At 26.8% G+C, this 21957-nt stretch overlaps 2 protein-coding genes across 4 annotated transcripts in view; one reads left to right on the top strand and one right to left on the bottom strand.

Annotated features, from left to right (window-relative positions):
* Positions 1 to 625: 625 nt before the first annotated feature.
* On the top strand, positions 626 to 14507 carry LOC113556409 (serine/threonine-protein kinase nekl-3-like). Its single transcript, XM_026961332.1, has 5 exons — positions 626 to 823; positions 7249 to 7468; positions 9551 to 9795; positions 12407 to 12520; positions 13659 to 14507. Exons 1-5 carry the CDS (start codon positions 626 to 628, stop codon positions 13779 to 13781), a joined length of 900 nt encoding a protein of 299 aa, XP_026817133.1. The 3' UTR covers positions 13782 to 14507.
* Positions 14508 to 14636: 129 nt separating this feature from the next.
* The window catches only part of LOC113557266 (serine/threonine-protein kinase MARK2-like), a 49908-nt gene continuing 42587 nt past the window's right edge, over positions 14637 to 21957 (bottom strand). For 2 of the 3 annotated variants that reach the window (XM_026962688.1, XM_026962690.1), the window contains 3 exons: positions 21379 to 21417; positions 18727 to 18835; positions 14637 to 17584 (listed from right to left, as the gene is read on the bottom strand). In XM_026962688.1, the coding sequence (XP_026818489.1) occupies positions 17366 to 17584; positions 18727 to 18835; positions 21379 to 21417 (367 nt within the window). In that variant the 3' untranslated portion in view covers positions 14637 to 17365. The remainder of the gene's footprint in view (positions 17585 to 18726; positions 18836 to 21378; positions 21418 to 21957) is intronic. The other variant, XM_026962689.1, reaches the window with a different exon arrangement.

Below are 21957 nucleotides of genomic sequence, written 5' to 3'. Positions count from 1 at the left end.
AATACCGGGTGGATGGATTTAATGTCGGTCGTGTACCTACTCGTGTTTATTGACGGCGGTCACAATATTTATTTACGTCTACATTATTATTATTTTCCAGCCGTCGGCGGCGTGTGGGGGGGGGGTACTTGCTATATTAAAATATTAAAAATACGCGGGTTAGGTACCACTGGTACCAGGTACGTACGGGTTACGACTACAGCAGTTGCTGCCGTACTGCGACGTTATAAAACATACCTAACGATATGACGAACGCTATATAAACGATAATTATTTCATTATTATTTATTATTATTATATTTATATGGTACATATACATATTATATATATTGACATTGCGGCGGCATGAAAAATATGTAGTCGCGTATCGTGCGATTAGTATACGTGCGGTATTGCGGGTCGGGTTATCGGTACACATAATTTCGCTTCGCGGCGTTCACAGTCGTGTACTTATCAACGTTTTGGCCTGGACAATCGGACAATATTATTATTGTCACCAGTCGACCGCCGCGATTCTCGAGAGAGACGTGCGCGCGAGTTGTGTTTTAATGGTTTTGTTATTATCGCCGTTTACAACAATATTATTTACGTTACGGTTTTTATTATTTTTTAATTACCGTATATCATGAGCGAGCTTGAACGACAGTCGTCCAGACGAGTGATTTTCGACCGGGTGTTGGGCAAAGGGACGTTCAGCACGGTGTACAAAGCGCTGGTGGAACCGGACAACGAGCACATAGCCCTGAAGATCGTACACTTGCGGAACATAGTCAATGACCTCAAAACCGTACAGGATTGCGTTAACGAAATCAGCAACCTGAAGGTCGGTGCAATAATGTTATGTTCACCAATATAATAATTTATTAATATACATGGTAATAAAATACTTAATACTTACCTATATATTATAATATATTGACACATGCGTTTAGAGTGTTTAGACGTCATTATGCTTATGCGTGTTCGTGGTGTTGTGTACAGTGTATAGCACTATAGACGTAAAAGTCTAATTATACTACATAGGTACCTAATATCTATATAATCTTTTTGTGTACCCGCATGACAGCAGCAAGTTTCTCAAAATGCAGGAATTAAATTGTTTTTATATTTTATTGTTTGTTTAATTAATTTTTTTTACAATAACAAGCATACCAACGTTTGTTTTTTTAGACAAATTTTTCTCTTTTACTCAATGCCCTTTAAAATTAAAATCAAATTTAAGCCCAAATTTGAGGACTTAAATAAACCTATATAGGGTGTAACAGACATAACCACATACCTAACAAATGCAATTTACTAACTAGACGAGTAATAACTAATAAGTAAATGTTTTTGTTATGATCAATAACCAACTTTTGTTAGTACAAATTTATGATATTAAATTTATGTATAGAAAAATAGGCAATAACATTTATAAATTGTAGAAATAAGAAACAGTAAATAAATATAATTATTATTTAAGTATACGTATCTTTACTTAAAAAATATATATAGCCATAAAGGTAATACAGCTGTCATCTACACTTTGACACTTATACTTTATCCGATATAAACATGGGTTATCCTCCAGATAACATACTTATTCAGTAGTAAAACTGTTTGACAAGTTACCAATAATTTTACCAACAGCTTCTGGGATATCTAGACATTGTAGAGTGGTATAAGTCAATTTATCCTGTGGATAAGTTTAACTATGAGTTATCTATAGGTGGTAGAACCGGCCCTTAGTCGGATAATTATGTATATCAGCAATAATAACAATTTCCGTTGGTAAATATTATAATGACTAATTAAATAGGAATCACTACGATTTAGAAAAATTAAAACAAGAATACACAATATTTACTCTGACATACATTAACAGACTGCATTTCACAAAAGGTACTTATAAGTTATTTATTTTTAATTTGGCATTTTTTTTTCTAAAAATATACATCTATTGACATAATGTTTTAATTATACACGTCTCACGTTTAATATAATAATAAGTTGATATAGACCGAGTGGATGTGCTATGACAATAAAATGTTTGGCAGTCTTATTGCGTGATGGCTATATCGACGTCGAATTGAATGAAAACACTGATACGTAATAACTAATAATATTTGAATACTTCAAATTTCAATCAATATTCTATAACTAGGTGTCTGGGACCTGGGTACGATATTTTCAGACTAACACTTTGTAACGCCTGGAAGTGACTGCGTAAATTAATCTATACTGACTAATGAGCAGGGCTCGGAAGTTATAGCACTAAAAATGTCACTTTTTAGCTTTTAAATATGAACTTAAAAACTATAAAATATGCGCTATAAGTAGCACAAAAAATCAAAAAATATGCATTTAACTTGAAAATATTATAAATTTATTAGAAAAAAAATAAATATAATTTTATAAATTTTTGGGCTCAAAGATGTTAGGGACTGTCTGGATCGGTTGAATTATAAACTGTTAGCAAAATTGTTAAATTATTTAAATATATTTGTAAAAGTTTACTTATAATTAAATTATTTTATATAGTTACCTTAGAAATTACACTGAATTATTAAATGTTTTCTTATATTTTCGAAAATATGTGAAATTATACCCAAAAAATAGCACTATAATCCCTAAATTAGCAAAATAGTAATAAAACCAGTAAATATGCAAAAAATAACAAAATTAAATTTCGTGTATGACATTGGAGAAGTGTGAAACATATTTATATTTCACTTTGGATGTTCTAGGATAAACCAAGAAAAATATGTATTTGCTAGAACTTCTGAGCCTTGCTTAATGAGTTTATATACACTCTGGGTGCAGCAGAGTGCAACAGAAACAACAGACAATACAATGTAGTAAATGTAATTAAGTTGGTATCAACTGTGTAATATGTAATAACTTTTATTCTCATATATATTTTTTAAATTTAGATGTCGTGTATAGGTACTTAAGTCAAGTTTAATAATAATATAAGAATAATTATAAATTAAAGTATACAAATGTAAAATAAGTTAGATTTTTTTTAATAATGATCTATTAAGATATTATGTATTAAACTCATTATTATTAATTTTTATTTTTTACAAATGTAATTTTATATTTGTTTTTCGGTTTTTATTTCACTTCATCGTGAAATTTGAATATCAGCTTTCAAATTTTTGGACGACTGTATTTGACACAAATAATTAATATTTAAAAAACAGTTTAAACCTAACTTATTAAAAATTACTAAAATTGCTTCAAAAAAATGTACGAATTCATACGTCATACACGCCCACTTTAATTAATTAATTAATACTGATTCATGCATAAAATAATTTATTTGATTTAAATAATATTCATGATTTTTTTTGTTCAATCAAGAGAATTTATTTTAGTAGCTTTAAAATAAAAAGTGATTGTTTAGTTAGATAATTATTTATTTATACTATGAATTCTTTATTTATGAATATAATATAATATAATTAATATCGAGGTTTAACTAAAGGTACCTATGTAATTGAGTTACTTAATATTATATATTAACGAAAAACAATTGAATTATACTAAGGAGTCTAGTGTGTTGTCAAAAGAATTACCTCCATCATATAAGAAATGCCAGTCGTCAGAACACTAATACCTATACAAATAAGTAATTAGTAATAACATCATACTTGTATATTCAATTCGAGTACTTGTAAATTATACGTGGGAATTCAGCTTAACAGTGCATCAATATTCTGAAAAATGTCATGAAAATACAGAAATTAAATGTTCAGGAGGTGATCGGAAAAAAATCCCAGGATGTAATCTAATGGAAAAAAATTTAGTTACAGATTAATATGCTTGTCAAATGGATGGACGCGGTCATTTCGACGCAGCTACATTTCGACACGTCATGTCAATTTGGCGTATTTTTTAGTTTTGTGTTATATATTTATATTAATATTATTTATAATATAAATATATAACGTTGGAAAATTCCGATTACATCACGTTTATCTTTATTGCCGTTTGTATCGTAAAATGTTTATCAGAAACATCATAATACGCATTTCACAATATTGTCATCTTTATTACAAGTAATATAACATGACATAGTATAGTAGTATACCATACTGAATAATATTCACCAAGAGACTTATAAAGCTAACGAATAAAAATTCCATCGAAGTATATTAAATGTAAACAAGGTCTATTTATTTTTAGTGGATTTCATTACAAACAAGACGAAAAAGTGGAGAAAAGTAAAGTAAAGGCTAAAACAAATATTAAATTTAAAAAACTATCAATAAAATGAAAGAATATACCACAACAGTTATAATAAGATAACGTATATTGAGATAAACTTCTTTACAGGTGGGTTATATAAGTATATTATTTTTGTATTTTTAATTTAATATTTTTTGATAGGACATTATTATATACATGTGCATTAATAATAATTTTGTATTTTTAATCTTATAAGAATTAAAATAGTTATTTTGATTTTATGCATCGAATTTACATGCGTTGAATTAATGTAGTTGCATTAAATTTACTCGCGTTGAAAAGTCGCATGTGTTCAGGGGCGGACTGACCAGGGAGGCGAGGGGGCAATCGCCTCCCGAGTCCTCGATCATGTCATGTTTTTTAAAATTTGAAGTTAAATTTAAGTTTGTATTTTAAATAGAATGTTCTCTGTATAATTTTTTAAAACATAAAAGTGTAAAAAAGTTGAATTGATATAGCTATTGACTAAAAACATTTACACCTAAAATAAAATATAAATATAATATTTCTGATTAAATATATGTATATCCATTTAAGTATAAGCTAAATCCTGGGCCCTAATTGCTGATTAACCTCTCAGGCCCCTTGACACCCAGTCCGCCCCTGCATGTCTTGCGTCAAAATAAATAATAATGTGATAAATCGTGATGGTATATAGCATATTATACTGATACGTTGTTAAAAAATACTCGATGTTATGCTTTTAGATACATTATTAGCATAGGCGTGCGCAGACCTGAATTTCGGGGGGTGCCTACAATTTTTTCAGTCCCTTTTCTTAATTTGGGCCCTCTCTTAACAAGACATGTACATATTTTAATAAATTATAATGCACGAATAAACATTACTTACATTATATCACATATTAATCAGTAGTATTGCTACTATTACTAGTACCAAGTTATATAATATTTTATTAGATAGTTGGATCTAATCTAATCTATTTTCAAGATAATTGCAATATATTTTATTTATTATTTTTACTTTTGTAGTCAATAAAATCTAGCTGTTATAATCATGATAAGCAAATTTAAAATATTTTCTAAGTTGTATTGTTTTTTGTTATCCCAAAACATAATTTTGTACAACATATTTTAGAAAAAATATCATTTTTATTCTAGTAACATTAGTTAAAATACGGACCCATATATATGCTGTAGCCTTATAGGACTTAACATGTTGGGGGGTGCCCAGGCACACCCGAAACTCCCCGTGCGCACGCCTATGATTATTAAGCTTTAGGCTTATAAATTATGTATGATAGTATCCTCGATAATATCTATATTCTATAGGGTGTTTCATTTAGAACGCTGGCTTTAATTTCGTTATTAATTTATTAAAACAATTGTTTTAAATAAAAGAATAATATAAACATATAGTAATCATTCTCCGATAAACATTAGAAAGTTTCCGTTCTGGTTATCCATGTTATTGTGTGAACAATTTGAGGGCTGACTTCTTTCACTAAATTATGACCAAAACTGCCCTCCTTGATCTAACTACATCGAACGGGGTGGGGGGGAGGTGCTCAAGAGGATGGAGCTCCTTTACTATTTTTTATTTTTTTTTGCGTACCTATTCCAAATATTTTTTTTCACAACTTATGTTCAAAAAATTGTTATTAAATTGAGAATTTCAATTTACGTTAATTACCAATATAACGAATTTTACGATTTTTAATAACAATGATTATTAATTTTGTTATCTATTTAGTATTATATTGAATAAATTATGTATGTTGATTATTATTATTTTTTTATTTTCTAGTTAACATGTAGGCCGTGGGTATTCTATCAACATATATGATATATTGTATTTAGAATTTAAATATCTGTGTAGCTGAAAAGTAGTATTCATAATATAAGTATGGTTGGTGAGGTGGTGTGGGTAATGAAGCCACCCGCAGGCCCGTATTAAGTATAATTGTAATTTGGAACGCAGTTTTAAAATCGTTGGATTAAGTTCCTCAACTTATTTTTTTCCCAATTCGAGCACTGACTACTAGATTTCTTTTTTTGTAGTTACGTCAAAGCTCATGGCTATGAAAACAAATCACTAACCATTGAAGAACTTAAGGAAAAAATTCTTCACTTCATTAGTGAACTAAACCTGGATATGTATATCAGCAAATGAGCTATTTTATGACCTGGACTATAACTAGCTGACGTACCAGATGTTTTACTCCATCCACTCGTGTAAATGATTCGTATCAGAGAATGTACTCGTTCATAATATGAATATATTTTTTCTGTTCTATATAATTCTTTTTAATAAAGTAATTACAAGATTAAATCCGACATTCTTAATAAAACATATTGTACAGTTGTATATGAACATTAATATTTATTTTGAACACATTTTGATAAAATACTTTTAAAAATTATTAATTTATACACGTACTAAAAAAGTTTTCTAAATAATGTTACATATCTATCCACATAAATGAAAAACAATAATATACTTTCATTATTTTGCAAATTGAAGCAGTAATTACATCTAAGTTTTTTTTTTATAAAATTTATAAATAATAATTGTTTTACATTCATGTATTTATTGTGTACCTTATCTCACAAAATGTATCTTTATATTCCTTATATAGTACCTGTATACCTGTACACGTAGGGGCGTCGAGTGTGTACACGTCCTCCAAGTCTATCTGTATAGTGTATGTATTATGAATATAATATATATTACCTACCTATTAACCAGAATACCAGATAGAAGCTATGTATGGTTATATTATAATAAAAAATATTTTAACTTCATAGTTAAAAAATTTTAATTCTAACGCATCAACGTCACTATTTTTGATTCCTAGGTATTTCATGAAATTTAACTATTAATTTTTTTACAAAATTATTTACATAAATAATTATAAAACAGAGTAACAAAAATCATAAGCGGCTTAAGTCATAATGTAGTTAGTATTAAACTAAAAAAAATAACAGAAACATTTTTTTAGTATGTAAAATCTTTAAATATACCTATTATTATTTTTATTTATGTTATTAATAGAAACTAAATCATTCAAATATAATTCGATGTTTGTGGTGGGATTTTTCGGATTTTGAATTGAAAATTGGCTTGGAGCTTGCTACTGGTGGAGATTTAAGACGGATCATTCATGAACATTACGATAAGTTTAGTCTCATTAAAGAATCCATCATTTGGTCCTGTGCTGTCCAATTATCCAGTGCACTTTATCACATGCATAAATCAAGAATCATGCACCGAGGTATAATATAAAATATTTTAAAAACCATTTCATTAAGGCACTTGTATTTGTAAACTAATATACTGCAGGTCTGCAGGTAGACGCTAAAATAAAACTAATAATATAAACTCATTGTTATAGCAGCGTCCTAGGAAGAAGGGTAATTATTTTTGGCTTCATTACAACAATGTTTTCTATTTTTTTATCTTATACATACTTATTAATAAAATACAAAAATTAAAAATTAAAAATTAAAAATACATAAATAATACAAGTCAATTTATATAAATTCATTTTACGAAAAATTAAATATTTTTTAGTTTTAAATACATTGAAGTCTTAGGGGCAGTATTCAAGTGTTGAGTGTTGACCATCATCTATATAATTTATGCTACCAACATTTTTCAATTTTTAAACAATGATAATAATAAAAATAAAATTTGTTTTTATTATTATAGTTTATTTAATTTATAAAATTGTACATTATATATACGTACCAGTCTTACAGTATTAGTATATCTAGTATAGTAGTATCTACAGATAAAATAAAGTTTAATATGCATCTTTTTGATTTCAAGCTCACGAATAGTGTTATCTGTTACTGCTATATACAGGTATTAAAATATGTAAACAATAATTACCTAGTGTTTGCAAACTTTTTAAATATATGTAGCCTATAATAAAAATCTACAACTACAATTATTTCGATTAATAATATAAAAATCCAGCCCGGACCATACCCTTAGATTAAAATAAAATTCAAATTTTTATATGTAGGAATTATATTAACGATTGTTACTATACCGAGGAGGGTAACGAAAAGCCATAGGGGCCTCGGGGCATTGCTATATATTATCATCCCGTAATTACGCAACTGTGTAAGTAGGTATTATTTCCTATTTACAATATTAAAATATTTCACATAATGCGTGAATATTGGAAAGGAATAAGTATATAATTAATTTCATATTATAATTAAACTTCTGTAATTTATACAATTTTACGGACTTATTGTTTAACCGTTTAGTCAACTTCAGTAACTGTTCAGTTTTCGTTTCCATTGATTTGAAAAAAACCATACATTTTGGTATATCTATTACTTATACCTTTAGCCTTTCGTAGCACTTTTAAGGTTTTAATTTGTCTAATAATAATAACTTTTTGATAACCACTTATTTTGTTTACTGGACATGATGAATTAATAATAAACAGTGGATGATATTAATTAAGAAATAAAATTGTTTAATTAACATAATATAATTAGTACTACTTACATGTTAAATATTGGACACATGCACTGACACGGGATAGAATTGTAGGAATTATGTATACCTCTATACTACTTGAATTCGATTATTATTTTTAGTTTTAACATAATTATTATACCTACACACAAATAGGCCGTGGCAATGCGCAGGTGAACGGTATTCGCCTACAATCGTGTATTTGTGTACACGATTGATGTCTTCAAGTCGTACACCAGCGGAACGTCCTCCAATATAGATACAATTTTTTTTAGATTTCTCATATTGATAAATAATTTTATTTTAAATTAAATTCTTTTACAATTATTCATATCAACTAAGTCTTTTAAATAAATATTTATAGTCCCACTAAATCCAAAATAAATTAAGTAAAATGAAAACATTATTCACTCCACTAGTACACACGCAACACGCCGTATTAGTATGTTACCCGTTGTCTTAACACTCTTACTATACTTAAATTCAAAATATAAATTATGTTTGTATTAATTTAATATTATACTAGCTTTTAATCTATAAATATATTTCCTTAATAATATTGACCGTAATTTTAATTAAAATAAATGTAGTTATTTTTATAATAATTTAAATAATTTAATAGTTATTGAGTAGTTTTATAAACATAAACATTTTTCTAATTCATAAAAAAAGTCATAATTATTATTAAAAATTCAAATTATTGTATATTATATAGTATTTTTTTCAATCTGTGGATTTTCTTATTGCCATTAAATATCATTATTATTATTATTATTGTTATTATTTTTAATATAAGATACCATTCATAATAATTGTATATATTATATAATAAAAACCATGCTATATTATTTGTGTGCAGACATCAAACCGGCCAATATTTTTATATACGGATTAAAAGAAGAAAAGAACTCGCTTTATGAGCGGTGGAAAGGAGTGAAAATTAAGCTTGGTGACTTTGGATTTAGCAAAGACATAACGAACGGTCAAGACATGACTTGTCGATCGGTGCTGGGCTCTCCGCTATACATGAGCCCCGAGAGGATGTTACACCAAAAGTATTACTTTGATAGCGATGTATGGTCAATGGCTTGTGTCATATATGAGGTATGCGGCACTATAATAATTTATAGCATAATAAAATGTAATAATAATTATTACCGGAGCTATATCAATGGTTTAGAATTTTAAACACTACACAACTAGATAACACTTATATTAGCAATTATAGTGGAATTTATAACTTTGAAGGTAACATTGTTTGTAGCTACTTATTAAGGCTAAAACTGAGCTTTTTATTATTAAAATAAGTTTAATTAATGTATTAGGTCTGGGGTGCTTGGACAGTTAGGCAAAACCTAGATTTAAGTTACAAGGGCTAGAGTCCTAAAAACTTAAAGTTCAAAATAAACTGGTCAAAAAAATAGTTCTTAAAAATCAAATGTAAGCAAAATAAGTATTAAGTAAGCATTTGTTACTTTATAGTAAGCACATTTAATATTTTAAAATTATACCTAGATAACTGTAGGTATAGCGTTTTTTTTTTTAATGAACATATTTAAAATTCATTATCCATGATAAATTATTATTAATCCCATTATTTTTTCTATAGGAAAGAATAACTAAAATATAGTAAGAATACAAAACGTATTATGTGACATGGTTGACTTTATTTACGTATTACGTGTTTGATTATGCTAACAATGCATTTAAAAAATAATTATGACTATGTATTGAAGTATTTTTATACAGATATGATATGAGAACAACTTATTTGAGAACTTATGTTCAATTTTTAAAAATTTTGAACAAGTAAAAAATTGTTCATCTTTATTTATATACATGGAAAAAATTAAAATAAATGAAAATGTCTATAAATAGATCAAAAAAGTCACAATGTTTAGAAATGTTAATTATGTATAGTAATATGTTCTACTATGTGTAGGAAATACAAACATAAATATTTTGTGAACATTTTAAGTATTTTAGGTTAATTGTTTTAAGGTAAGTAAACCAAAAAATAAAATTGATTTTGTTAAAAACTATAGTTTTGCTTAAAAATTCCAGTTATTCCTTAATCCTTGTTTGTTTTTCCTGAATACTTTAAAAATTATTAGGAATTTTTAATCTTGACCATATCATTGTACAATCTAGATAAAACTTAGAAATCACTACTAATCAATTTATCATCTTCGCAGACATTTATATATATATGCACATCGTTTTAATATCAATACAGATATTGTTTCGTTAAAAATCTAAAATATATCATCTATTCATCACTCGTCAGTAGTAATAGAAAATCAAATAATCACAATTCACAAGTTATATATTTACTTACGAAGTACAAATATGCAACTATTTTAAACTTTGTAACTCTATTAAAATGTTGGCTTTTCTGTACTCCATCGCGGGTGTCGTATAAAAATGTGTAAATTATCAATGTGAACAAATCGTTGTAACTGTTTAACTTTATAAGTAAAATAAAATAACCATATTATATCACTAAACAGTTTAATAATATGTACATCATTAAACTTTAAATTTTTACTAAATATTTATATTATTATTTTCATTTCACGATCAAATTTTTAAAATATTTTTACTCTTGGACTACATCTAAGGTATAGCGAATTAAATTTTTGTTTTTCGATAAATATCAATAAAACATGATTCGCTGGGTCAAAATTCTTGAAAATGTAGTACAAGATATAAGTTGTTCTTATATATTTATATATAAAAATATTAAAAATACACCAAGCACATTTTTTTTTCATAAGTATTTGAAATTCAAGTTTGAACAATAATTTGTAAAAATGACTAAATTAAACAATTAATAACATTGTTAATTATTTTGTTATATTTTATTTAATTTTAATTTTAAATAAGTAATAACTATATCAACCTATATACTATAATACTAAAAGTAAAATTAATGACTAATAGCTAGGCATATCACTTGATGATATAGGACATATGCTGATAGACCGTTTCCGATCAGAACCGTTTTTCGTGTACGATGATATGGCAAACTGCCATATACCAGTAGTATTTACTAATTGTGCTTCAAATTACTTTTTTATACACCAATTGCGTTCTATATATTTAGGGTCGATAGACAAATTATTGTGCTTAAAACATTTTACAATAAGCCAATACTTAAGGAAACTTATTAGTTAGTTATGGTTATATAATAAATCAATACACTAACTCAGAATAAATTGTTTTTTTGGGAGCATAATATATAATATAATAAATAGATAATTTTTTTTTCACATTTATCGAGTCACTTTACTTGCGTTATCAAATGTGCGTAATAATGTTTCATAAAATACTCGATATTGTTATATTATAACCAGTAGTCAAATCTAAAAGTAGGCAAATTGGAATACCAGTGCTATTGGTCAGTAACTTTAAAATATAAGGAGCGCAATTAGTTCATGATGCATCATTAAATTCAAATTTAACACACTTATAATAGTGAACCACTAAACACCCAATGTATAGCAGAGCGGTACATACTTATATAGGTACCATTTTTTCCCCATTTATAAAACAATTTACTGGGAATATTTAATTTTAGCTTCTCTAAAGTACAAACTAAATTCAATTTGTTATCCTAAACCACCCTCAAAGTTAAAAATCAAAATATTTTATCAACTGTATATTATTACTCAGTACTATTTAATTCATTTGGTTTCTTTTAAAATTGTTTTAGTTGGTAGCACTTCAGGCACCATTTCATTTGAATACTTTAGACATGAACTTGATGACCAAAAGAATAATAAATGGATTTTACCCACCCATACCTTCAGACATCTATTCAATTAAGGTCAGTATTTACGTGTTTAATATTGTATATTGTTATACCTAATGGCTATCTTACTGCCGATATGTAAATATTTACAATAATCTAAATTATTCTAAGCAATCTTAAAATCTACATAAGCGATATTTTTTTTAGTTTTTCAGTTTAACATTTCAGTCATATTAAAATAAGAATTAAGATGACGACATACCCGCATGTGTTGTCTTAAAGTGAGTTATGAACATTTTAAAGTTGTAATATTTTACATAGCTATAACTTAACTTAAAATAATAATATCAATAAATGCATATTTCATTGTCTAGATAATATTCTTACCTTTAAATTTGGTAATAGGCAAATTTATTCTAATATTAAAGCTGAACTCACAAAATGTATTCTGCTGAATAAAAATTTGTTATAATATACGTTAGTAAGACAGATACAACACATGCGGGTATGGCGACCTCTTAGTAATATTAAAAATCATATTAAAAGACATAAGTACCATTGCTGGATTTTCCTTTTTAACTAATTTCTAATAAAATATATTAATAGAGGAAAATTTAAAAAATAATAATAATTATAATTGCTTTAATTAAAAACAAATAATTATTGATTAAAATGAGTATACAAATATTCTATTAAGGTTTTATATATTTTCTAATAATTTGTTATTTATATCCACTGGAACTAAATGAACTAATTACATTCTGGGTACTAAATTGTAAAAAAAATCTGCATTCAAGTGTTTGTCGCTCATAAATATAAGTGTTAATAAATGTATACCAATTTTTTTAGCAAAATATTTAGTAACTTCAAAATCTATTTTAGAAGACTTGAATAAAATATTTAAAGGTCTAAATTTTAGATGCACTAACTCATGGTAGCGAAAACAAATATTATGAAAAAAAAAATATGGCTTAATTTTTACTAAATCACAAGATTGTATATAAATCAACTATTTGAATACAATTTTCAAAGATTTAATTTTTACACATAAATTATATTTTTATTAGTACCACAGAACATAACTAAATATAATAAAATTGATAAATTAATATTGTTTATGAAGTGTGTTTCATTTTTGAATATTAAATACCATATAAATTAGAAACTGATGACCACATGATTATGAATAGTTTTATATTTTACACATATGCAGATTACAAAATTCATAGATAGCTGCATAATAGTTGACCACAAGTTCAGGCCAAATATATCACAGATCCTGAGAGTAACACGGAGAGGATTGGCCGAATCTCGGAATACTGCATTTTCATCGTAATGTTTATGATGAAATTATGTTTATACAAAGTACCATTATAGTATTATTATTGTCTAGATTCTAGATTATTATAATAATAAACTTTTTGTAGTAGTATCCTCTAGTCTTTAGAAGATACTATTTAAAAAAAGTCTATGGATGTAACATTTTAAATCATCGAATACTTTTAACAAAGTAAATGCACCTACTAAAAGATTTTTTTTGTGTACAATTATCAATCAATTAATTTTTTATTATTTATTTTATTTATTTTTTATACATTTTTATTAGGGCTAAACAATAAATGTACAACAATTGATTGATGATTTTTCTTTTTACATAATCAAGAATGAAAACGGTTACTAAAATTTGTATAAGCATTTCATTTAACATAATATTCAATATTTTTTTTTGTATTTATATAATACAATACATACGACAGTATCATCAGCACTTGGCGTAAAGCAATAGGTATTTGTTATTTTTAAAATAAATAATTATAACTATAAATTGAAACAAATTTTAGTCCTACAGAACTGATAATAATAATAATTTTTAAAAAATTGTTCTTTATTATACATACTATGTATGGTGTTACATCACGACTAATACGTTATGATATTCGAGCCATTTTAACATTTTTAGGTATTTTGTTTACCTACATTAAACTACTACATTTTAATATTATACAGGTTATGTAATTATGGTTTAAAATCTTTTAATTATATAAATATATATATATTATATGTCTTTACATACACAATATATTATATGTATATATATAAATGTACAGAATTGTAAACAATATACCTATTGTAAAAATGCTTACATTATACTTAATGGTGTTATAATATCTAAACGATAAAAAAAGGACTATAACATACACTATTATTACACTATTTTTAAGGTCACGTTTGTTAAAAATCTTAAAAATGAAAAATTTGATTCATGTGAAATTTATTTAAAGAAATATTATTACATCATAAAATAATGAACTTATATAATTGCTTTTAACAAACGCACCTTAAAGAAAAATTTACAAGTTCATACTGCACAGCATGGGTATAACTTTTTCAGGAAATTAACAAATATTGTCTACATGACTACAGTAAAAAAAAAAAATACACATTTATATATATATTAATATTAATCTATCGACATACTTAATTCATTTTTTGTTTTTGTGTAATGCTAAAGCAATGTCACTGGTGAAGTCTGATAACCTTTTATTATTATTGTACTAAAAATTGTTATTAATTAATATTGTTAAAAAAAAAATATTTAGTATTTAATTTAATAGTATTTCACATATCACATCATCTTTGTTATACATCCCATGAAAACCATATTTTGTTATACAAGCAGGAAATAGTACAAATTATCAATTTAAATAGGTATCAGATTACCAGATTTGTGCTATTCAACACCAAATTGCTTAATGCCATTACATAATTAAACAGTAACATTATGTTTCCTGTAGTAAACAATAATTATGACATTACAAAAATTTACTCTGAATAATTAAATTATTGATTTTACATAATAACAATAATAATAATAATATATATATAGGTATTATGTATACATAATTTAGAAAATAATAATTATGTAAAATGCAATAGTAATTTGTGTGTGGAATATGAAAATGAACAAATGTTGAAACTGATTTTGTTAGACTCGACACAATAGCAAAAATACAAATTACATACAGAGCTGTTGATTTCATAAAACACAATTTGTATCAAAACATTTAGTAAATACATATATATGAAACAATTTATTTAACTGCTAATAAATAATTTTTTTGTTGACCTACATAGCCAACATTTATGCTTGCACGGAAAACGTTAAAAACGCCAAGTTTTACAAGATAGGTGGGCCAATACATTATACATATAATTTTATGAAAATATTACACAAAGCACTCCGCTGATCTATATCATCAGAACTAGTTGTAGTGATTAGTAACAACAATTTTTTAATTAGCGAGACCAATTACGTAATATATATATGAGTATTATAAAGAAATGCATTAATAAAAAAGATCTTCGTTCATACGATATCTCTTTGTTATATTTATATTTAACATATACATATATAATATATTACACGTGAGAGTCAATTCTCATAAGATATAATGATCTACAATGTATTAATATAATATTATCATTGTAAATATTTCAACACTTCTGCTTTAAAATGATAGATCATCAGTCAGAGGGAGGGGGGATTGCCACAAATATTGCTATATCACATATAATATCGGGCATTTTAGAACAAACATACATACATATTAATATGAATATAAAAATAGTAATAATATTTATTGGTTGCGGCTATAATCGTTATTTATGGTTTTCGAGCTACTGATTACAATATTACTTTTGATGTCGAAAATTATATTATAATATTGTAAAAGTGGTATGTAAATTATAATCCCCCCTTTTATTTTTACGTACTTAAATAAAATTCTACAACGCATTAACTCAAATTTTATTCACGAGCATTATTTAATAATAATAAATCTTAAATTTATACATGAAAAAAAAATTAATAATAAACAAATAAATAGTATTAAAACTAATGGGCATGCGGACGAATATATATTCAAAATACCCAAGACACCCCTGAAGAGCAAAATGTTTGGTAGAGTTTAGTAAAGCAAATGTTTGCTAACCGGTAAAAATAAACAGCTAGTAATTAATGATTTGTATAATTCAATTATCTATTGGAAGTAAGTACACAAAGAAATATTTAGTATAAATGGCATAAGTTTAAGCTGCTATATGTAAGTAAAAGTAGAGAATAATTTAAAAATCAGTAAAAATGATAAAATTCTGGTCGTTTACATTAAATTATAAGTATGTATGTGTATTAGTATGGACTAGGGGGGAGGGGGTGGGGGCAGTCATTTCTAACGATATTTATTTTATTTAAATTAATTCATATAGTAAAAATCAAAGGCATATTTAGATTATCGAAAATGAAAATGAATCAAAACGAAATTAAGTTTAAAAAAATTAAATCAAATCAAAATTAAAAAAAAAAAAGTAAAAATCATATAACGAAAACGAAAACAAAATCATTGAAAAAACACTTTTATTTTTACAAAAACGATTTGCCGGAACACACGCTGCGTCTGTCTCGGACAATGTTTGGTGGCGAGCAGAATATCCTACCGCCGTTTTTTCTAAGTTGTTTTATTATTTAAATATTTATACGGGTATAAGATTTGTGTGTATAATTTGTAATATGTACGTATTCGTATGACGCAACGACTGAGTCCTAGCTGGTCGCAAAAGGCGACGCGTGTTCGTTGTCGGTTATAGACAAAATATTATAATCATATATTATATAATATTTTAGACCTAATAATAATAATAATAGTAATAATATTAATACAATATCATAATATTATCGTTATTCGATGGTTATACGCGCTGCTCCCGTTCCGTCTGTTCCGTGTGTGCATATATTGTACGCACGCACGCGAGCGCATGTGTATTTGTGTGTGTGCGGGTTGATGTGTGGGTGTGTGTAATTTTTTTTTCGTACGGAAACCAAAAAACCTATTCGTCGGTAGACGGCAGGTTTTCGGTGTGTAGTCAGAGCTTTAGATCGTTGGCTATTTTTGACGCAATGTTCTTGAACCCGATGGACGTGCCCGATATGCGTTTAAACCGTACGCCGTTCAGCGACAGTCTGGGCAGCTTGCACACCTCGATCTCCCATTGGACCAGCGAGTCAGTGTTCGGGTCACCGTGCACGCACAGCAACAGGAAGCGCTCGCGCTGTTCGTAATCGCAATTGTTGGCGTCCAGCACCTGTGTAGTACGGGAGAGTACGAGAAAGAAAAAACAAAACGGTTAATCGTCGGAGATCGCGTCACGTTTCTTGAGAGGAGTTGTTGGGGTTTAGGAGGACACGACGACGACAGCAAAAGCCGGGCCGGTATCCACGTGCAGACAATGGTATAAAAATAAAACGGCGTTTGTGGAGGGTTTAGTTACGTTCCGAGTATTAAAAACAATTCGAATGGTCCCCCACGACCTGCGATGGGAAAGTCGAGTTTATGTCTTCTGTCGGGTCGTGTTTAGCTTCAGATTTGTCACTGTAATCGTAGTGTAATTCACTAACCATGAGATACCGCGAAATGTTTAGTCAAGACGAGCACAATTTTTAAACACGACACGACAGACAATGGTAAACCCGATGATAAGCTAATAAGTAATAAGTCATACTTTTAATATCGTAATTTTATTGCACGTACAGAGGTAGATTATAATAAACACATTCGTGGTTAATTGCATTATTGCACTGCCGTAATTTCCCGTGTAATGTCCATCTACTATTTACGTAGCAGTATGGTTATTAATGACAAGTCTTACTTAGTCAATAGTAGATTTTATTACTGCAGAGATAAACACGACGAATACCTCATCAGATTGTGTGTGGCAATCGAAACAGCTGGGACGAAATATAATAATGTGGGAGAAAGGCGTTAAAATACGTTTTTAGAGACCTCGGAGCTGATTATTCCAGCGGAGTAATTCTGCTGACGATAATATTATTTATTTATTCCAGTTCCTACTGGTGGGTAAGAATCGGGGATACTAGCTAGGCATTTCGTTCTAAACAGGGTCTCCAGACAAAAGTGGAGTTAGATGTATATAGATATATATTTTAATTTATTTAAAAATCATTTTTGGGAAAAACTCAAAGGCTGGTAATATGCCCGGAGGACTCATTATTATATATTTCTAACACGTTTTAATTTCAACAACCAACAATCGGTAAGCGACAGGGTTTATACTTTTATAAAGTAATAACCGATTGTGGTTGATCACAAAAAAAGAAAAAATGACCGAAATAAGAATAATTATAGTTTGTACATAATTTATGGGGAGCCTGCAACATTATTTCCACAAGGTCTAATATCACCGCACTTTGTGGACAGACAACTCACCTCTCTTATTTCAGCCATAATCTCGTTTGGGTCTCTTGTAGACGTCGTTTTCATACTCCATGTGAATCTCAACGATCTGGGTTTCATTTGATCGTCATTCACTGTATTACTGTTTTTAAAAATGTCAAATTCAGATTATTCAATGAAATAGGAACACGGTGTGTTTATATAAATACGAAGGTAATGAATATAATAATTATTATATTTAAATAGATTAATTGATTAATATATTGACGACCAACATCGTAATCAATATATATTCACCTGTTAGATATTTCTACACATGTTATATTTACTACGATAATAATGCATAAATAAAATTAAAGGTTATTCCCTATTTTTCTAATTTTAAAATTATACGTAAATTGTATAATAAACACTATGCATATTTTACAACATTGTCTTGAGTTCATTAATAGTGATTTTATCAACAATTATAATGATTTTTAAACATGAATAATTTAGTACTTATACACATTATATGAGATTACAACAGCTTCTTTTTCGGCACATATTGGTTTTCTAGGTTCTCAATTTTGAAAAATTTACTAACTATTTTATAATACGTAAAAGAACAATGGAGAAAGCTATAAATTTGTTTAATGTATTAAGAGGACGTTATGCCCGCATGGGTTGTCTGTCTTACTAACGTACATCATATCAAATTTGCATTCAGTTGACACATTTTGTAATGTTAGCTTTAACATTAGAGTAAATTTATCTATTATACAATTTAAAGGTAAGAAAATTATCTAGAAAATGCCATATGCTTTTATTGATATAATAATTTTAAAGTGAGTTATGAATATTTTTAAGTTGTAATATTTTACATAGCTATAACTCACTTTGAAATGATAATATCAATAAAAGCATATGGTATTTTTTAGATAATATTCTTACCTTTAAATTTGGTAATAGGTAAATTTACTTTAATATTAAAGCTAACATTACAAAATGTGTCAACTGAATGCAAATTTGATATGATGTACATTAGTAAGACACAGACAACAAGTGAGGGTATAATGTTCTCTTAAGTATAATTCAAACATAATTTAGAGATTTCTTATGCTATTTACCAGGTTTTCTTTTCACTGTTTATGATGATGAACTAACATCTGTTCGTCTAAAGGCAATCATTAATAGTATGGTATTAGTAAGCTTTTGTACCTAGCTATATATTTGTCTTTGTTTAGTTTACTGAAAAACTAATTGAATGCTGAAGCTTGCATTACAATAGTCTATAACACAAATAGGTTAGGTACCTAGATATAATAGCGCATTTAGATATTTAAACCTGAATGCACAACCTTCAATATTTATATTTACCTTACATTACATTCTATTCAATACTTTTAACTTTTGAATTAATTATGGTATTGAATAATGGATATATAATATGCCCTTTAACAATGAGAATTAATAATACTATTGTTGATTTTTTTGGTATTGCTTATCTGTTAGAGCAAACAGCAAAATGAAGTATCCAAAGATATAAAGTATAGTTATAAACCTATCACCTTCCTAATATTATCTGACAAGATGCATTAACCAAAGGAAATATAATTAAAAAAAGTTATTCAAGCATCATTTTAATGTTTTACTTTTATTTAAGTTTTTATATAGTATCAATTATAATATGTAGATATATAATTATAACTATTAAAATGTATAAGATAGATTGTAAATGAAATATAATAATATAATATATTATTATTTTAAATATTTTAATGTTAATAACAATTGAGTTTTAAGTTTTAAATAAATCTATATGGGTAATAATTTAAAATAACCAATTGTAATCCATCATTAATTTGATGAGGTATTTTTGAGGACACGCATCGATATGACAATTTTTTTTTATGTTTACAAACATAGTGTTCTAGGACATTTAGTTTAATATTTTATGTTTTAATATAATCTAACAATTAAATTTAAAAGTAATTCTATAACTATCAAAATAAAAGGCATATAATAAAATGATATTGAGTTTTTACTGTTTTTAGTCATTGCATGACACGTAAGATTTTTCTAAAAAAAAATACAAATACAAAAAAAAAAACAAAATAAAAAAACAACCATGAGTGAATAATTTCAACATAGATGGGTTGTTTAGATATTATTTATTTATACAGTTTAACTGTTTAAGTTAAAAAAACGAATTTTTACAGGATAATATCTTTGACATACTGATTTTTCTCAAGTGGATACAGTATTAATGTCAAAATAAATCCACTTATTGAATAAAATATGTATATCATGAATTATCAGACATAAAAACACCGGTATATATGAATAAGGTTTAAATAATCACAAATAAAAATAAAAATAAAATTTAGTAAAAAATATTTCAATAAAATAAAGATAAAATAAAAATAAATCAAACAAATTTTAGAAACCTAAATATTTTTGTTTTCATCTTAGAAAAACCAAGGATTTAATCAAAATTATTAAATTATGCACTTTTCATATATATGTCAAGTAACCTGAGCTCACTCTCGTGACATTATTAAAAGGTTAATCAAAAGTTCTGAATAATTACAAAATATTACAATTATTATTTGCTCTTTGTTTTAGTTAGCACAATATAAACACTATGTTAGTAATCGTTTGGACTAGCCTATGTCAGGCAAAATTTGTTTTGATTTTACATACCTAACAATATTATTTTTGGGCAGATTTTGATCCATTGGCCTGAAATAAAATATAAACAAAACTAATAAAATAAACAAAACAAAAATATAAAATAATAAATAAATAAAAAATAAAAATAAAAATAAAAATGTGAAAAGTCTATTTAATCTATTACGCCTGATGATATCGTAACTGTATAGAATACATAAATTAAACAGATGAATAATCCACTCAAAGGATTGCTGCTATGTATTTTTACTATGGCATATTATAGTAGTTATGGTAGAGACAAGAGTAAGCTATTTGGATGTAACCATATTATAAGGCACATACTCATTAGATTGCAATGTACTAATATATATTAAATTTTTATAAAATTGTAAATATTCAATCAAACACAACTGGTATCAGCTGAAAAACTGTGTTGTGCTTTACCACGGTTAAAAATGTTAATAATATAGGGAAGGCGCATCTAATAGTATAAGGTCTAAGATTTTATCTATCATAAACATAATAATTATATATATATTTGTATGCATACCATGTACACAACAGATAAAAGTAATATTTTTTAGGTAATTCATGTTATAATAGTAGTTC

The sequence above is a fragment of the Rhopalosiphum maidis genome, chromosome 3 (genome assembly GCF_003676215.2).
Source record: "Rhopalosiphum maidis isolate BTI-1 chromosome 3, ASM367621v3, whole genome shotgun sequence".
Lineage (NCBI taxonomy): Eukaryota > Metazoa > Arthropoda > Insecta > Hemiptera > Aphididae > Rhopalosiphum > Rhopalosiphum maidis.
This window is presented reverse-complemented; position numbering and strand designations above follow the sequence as displayed.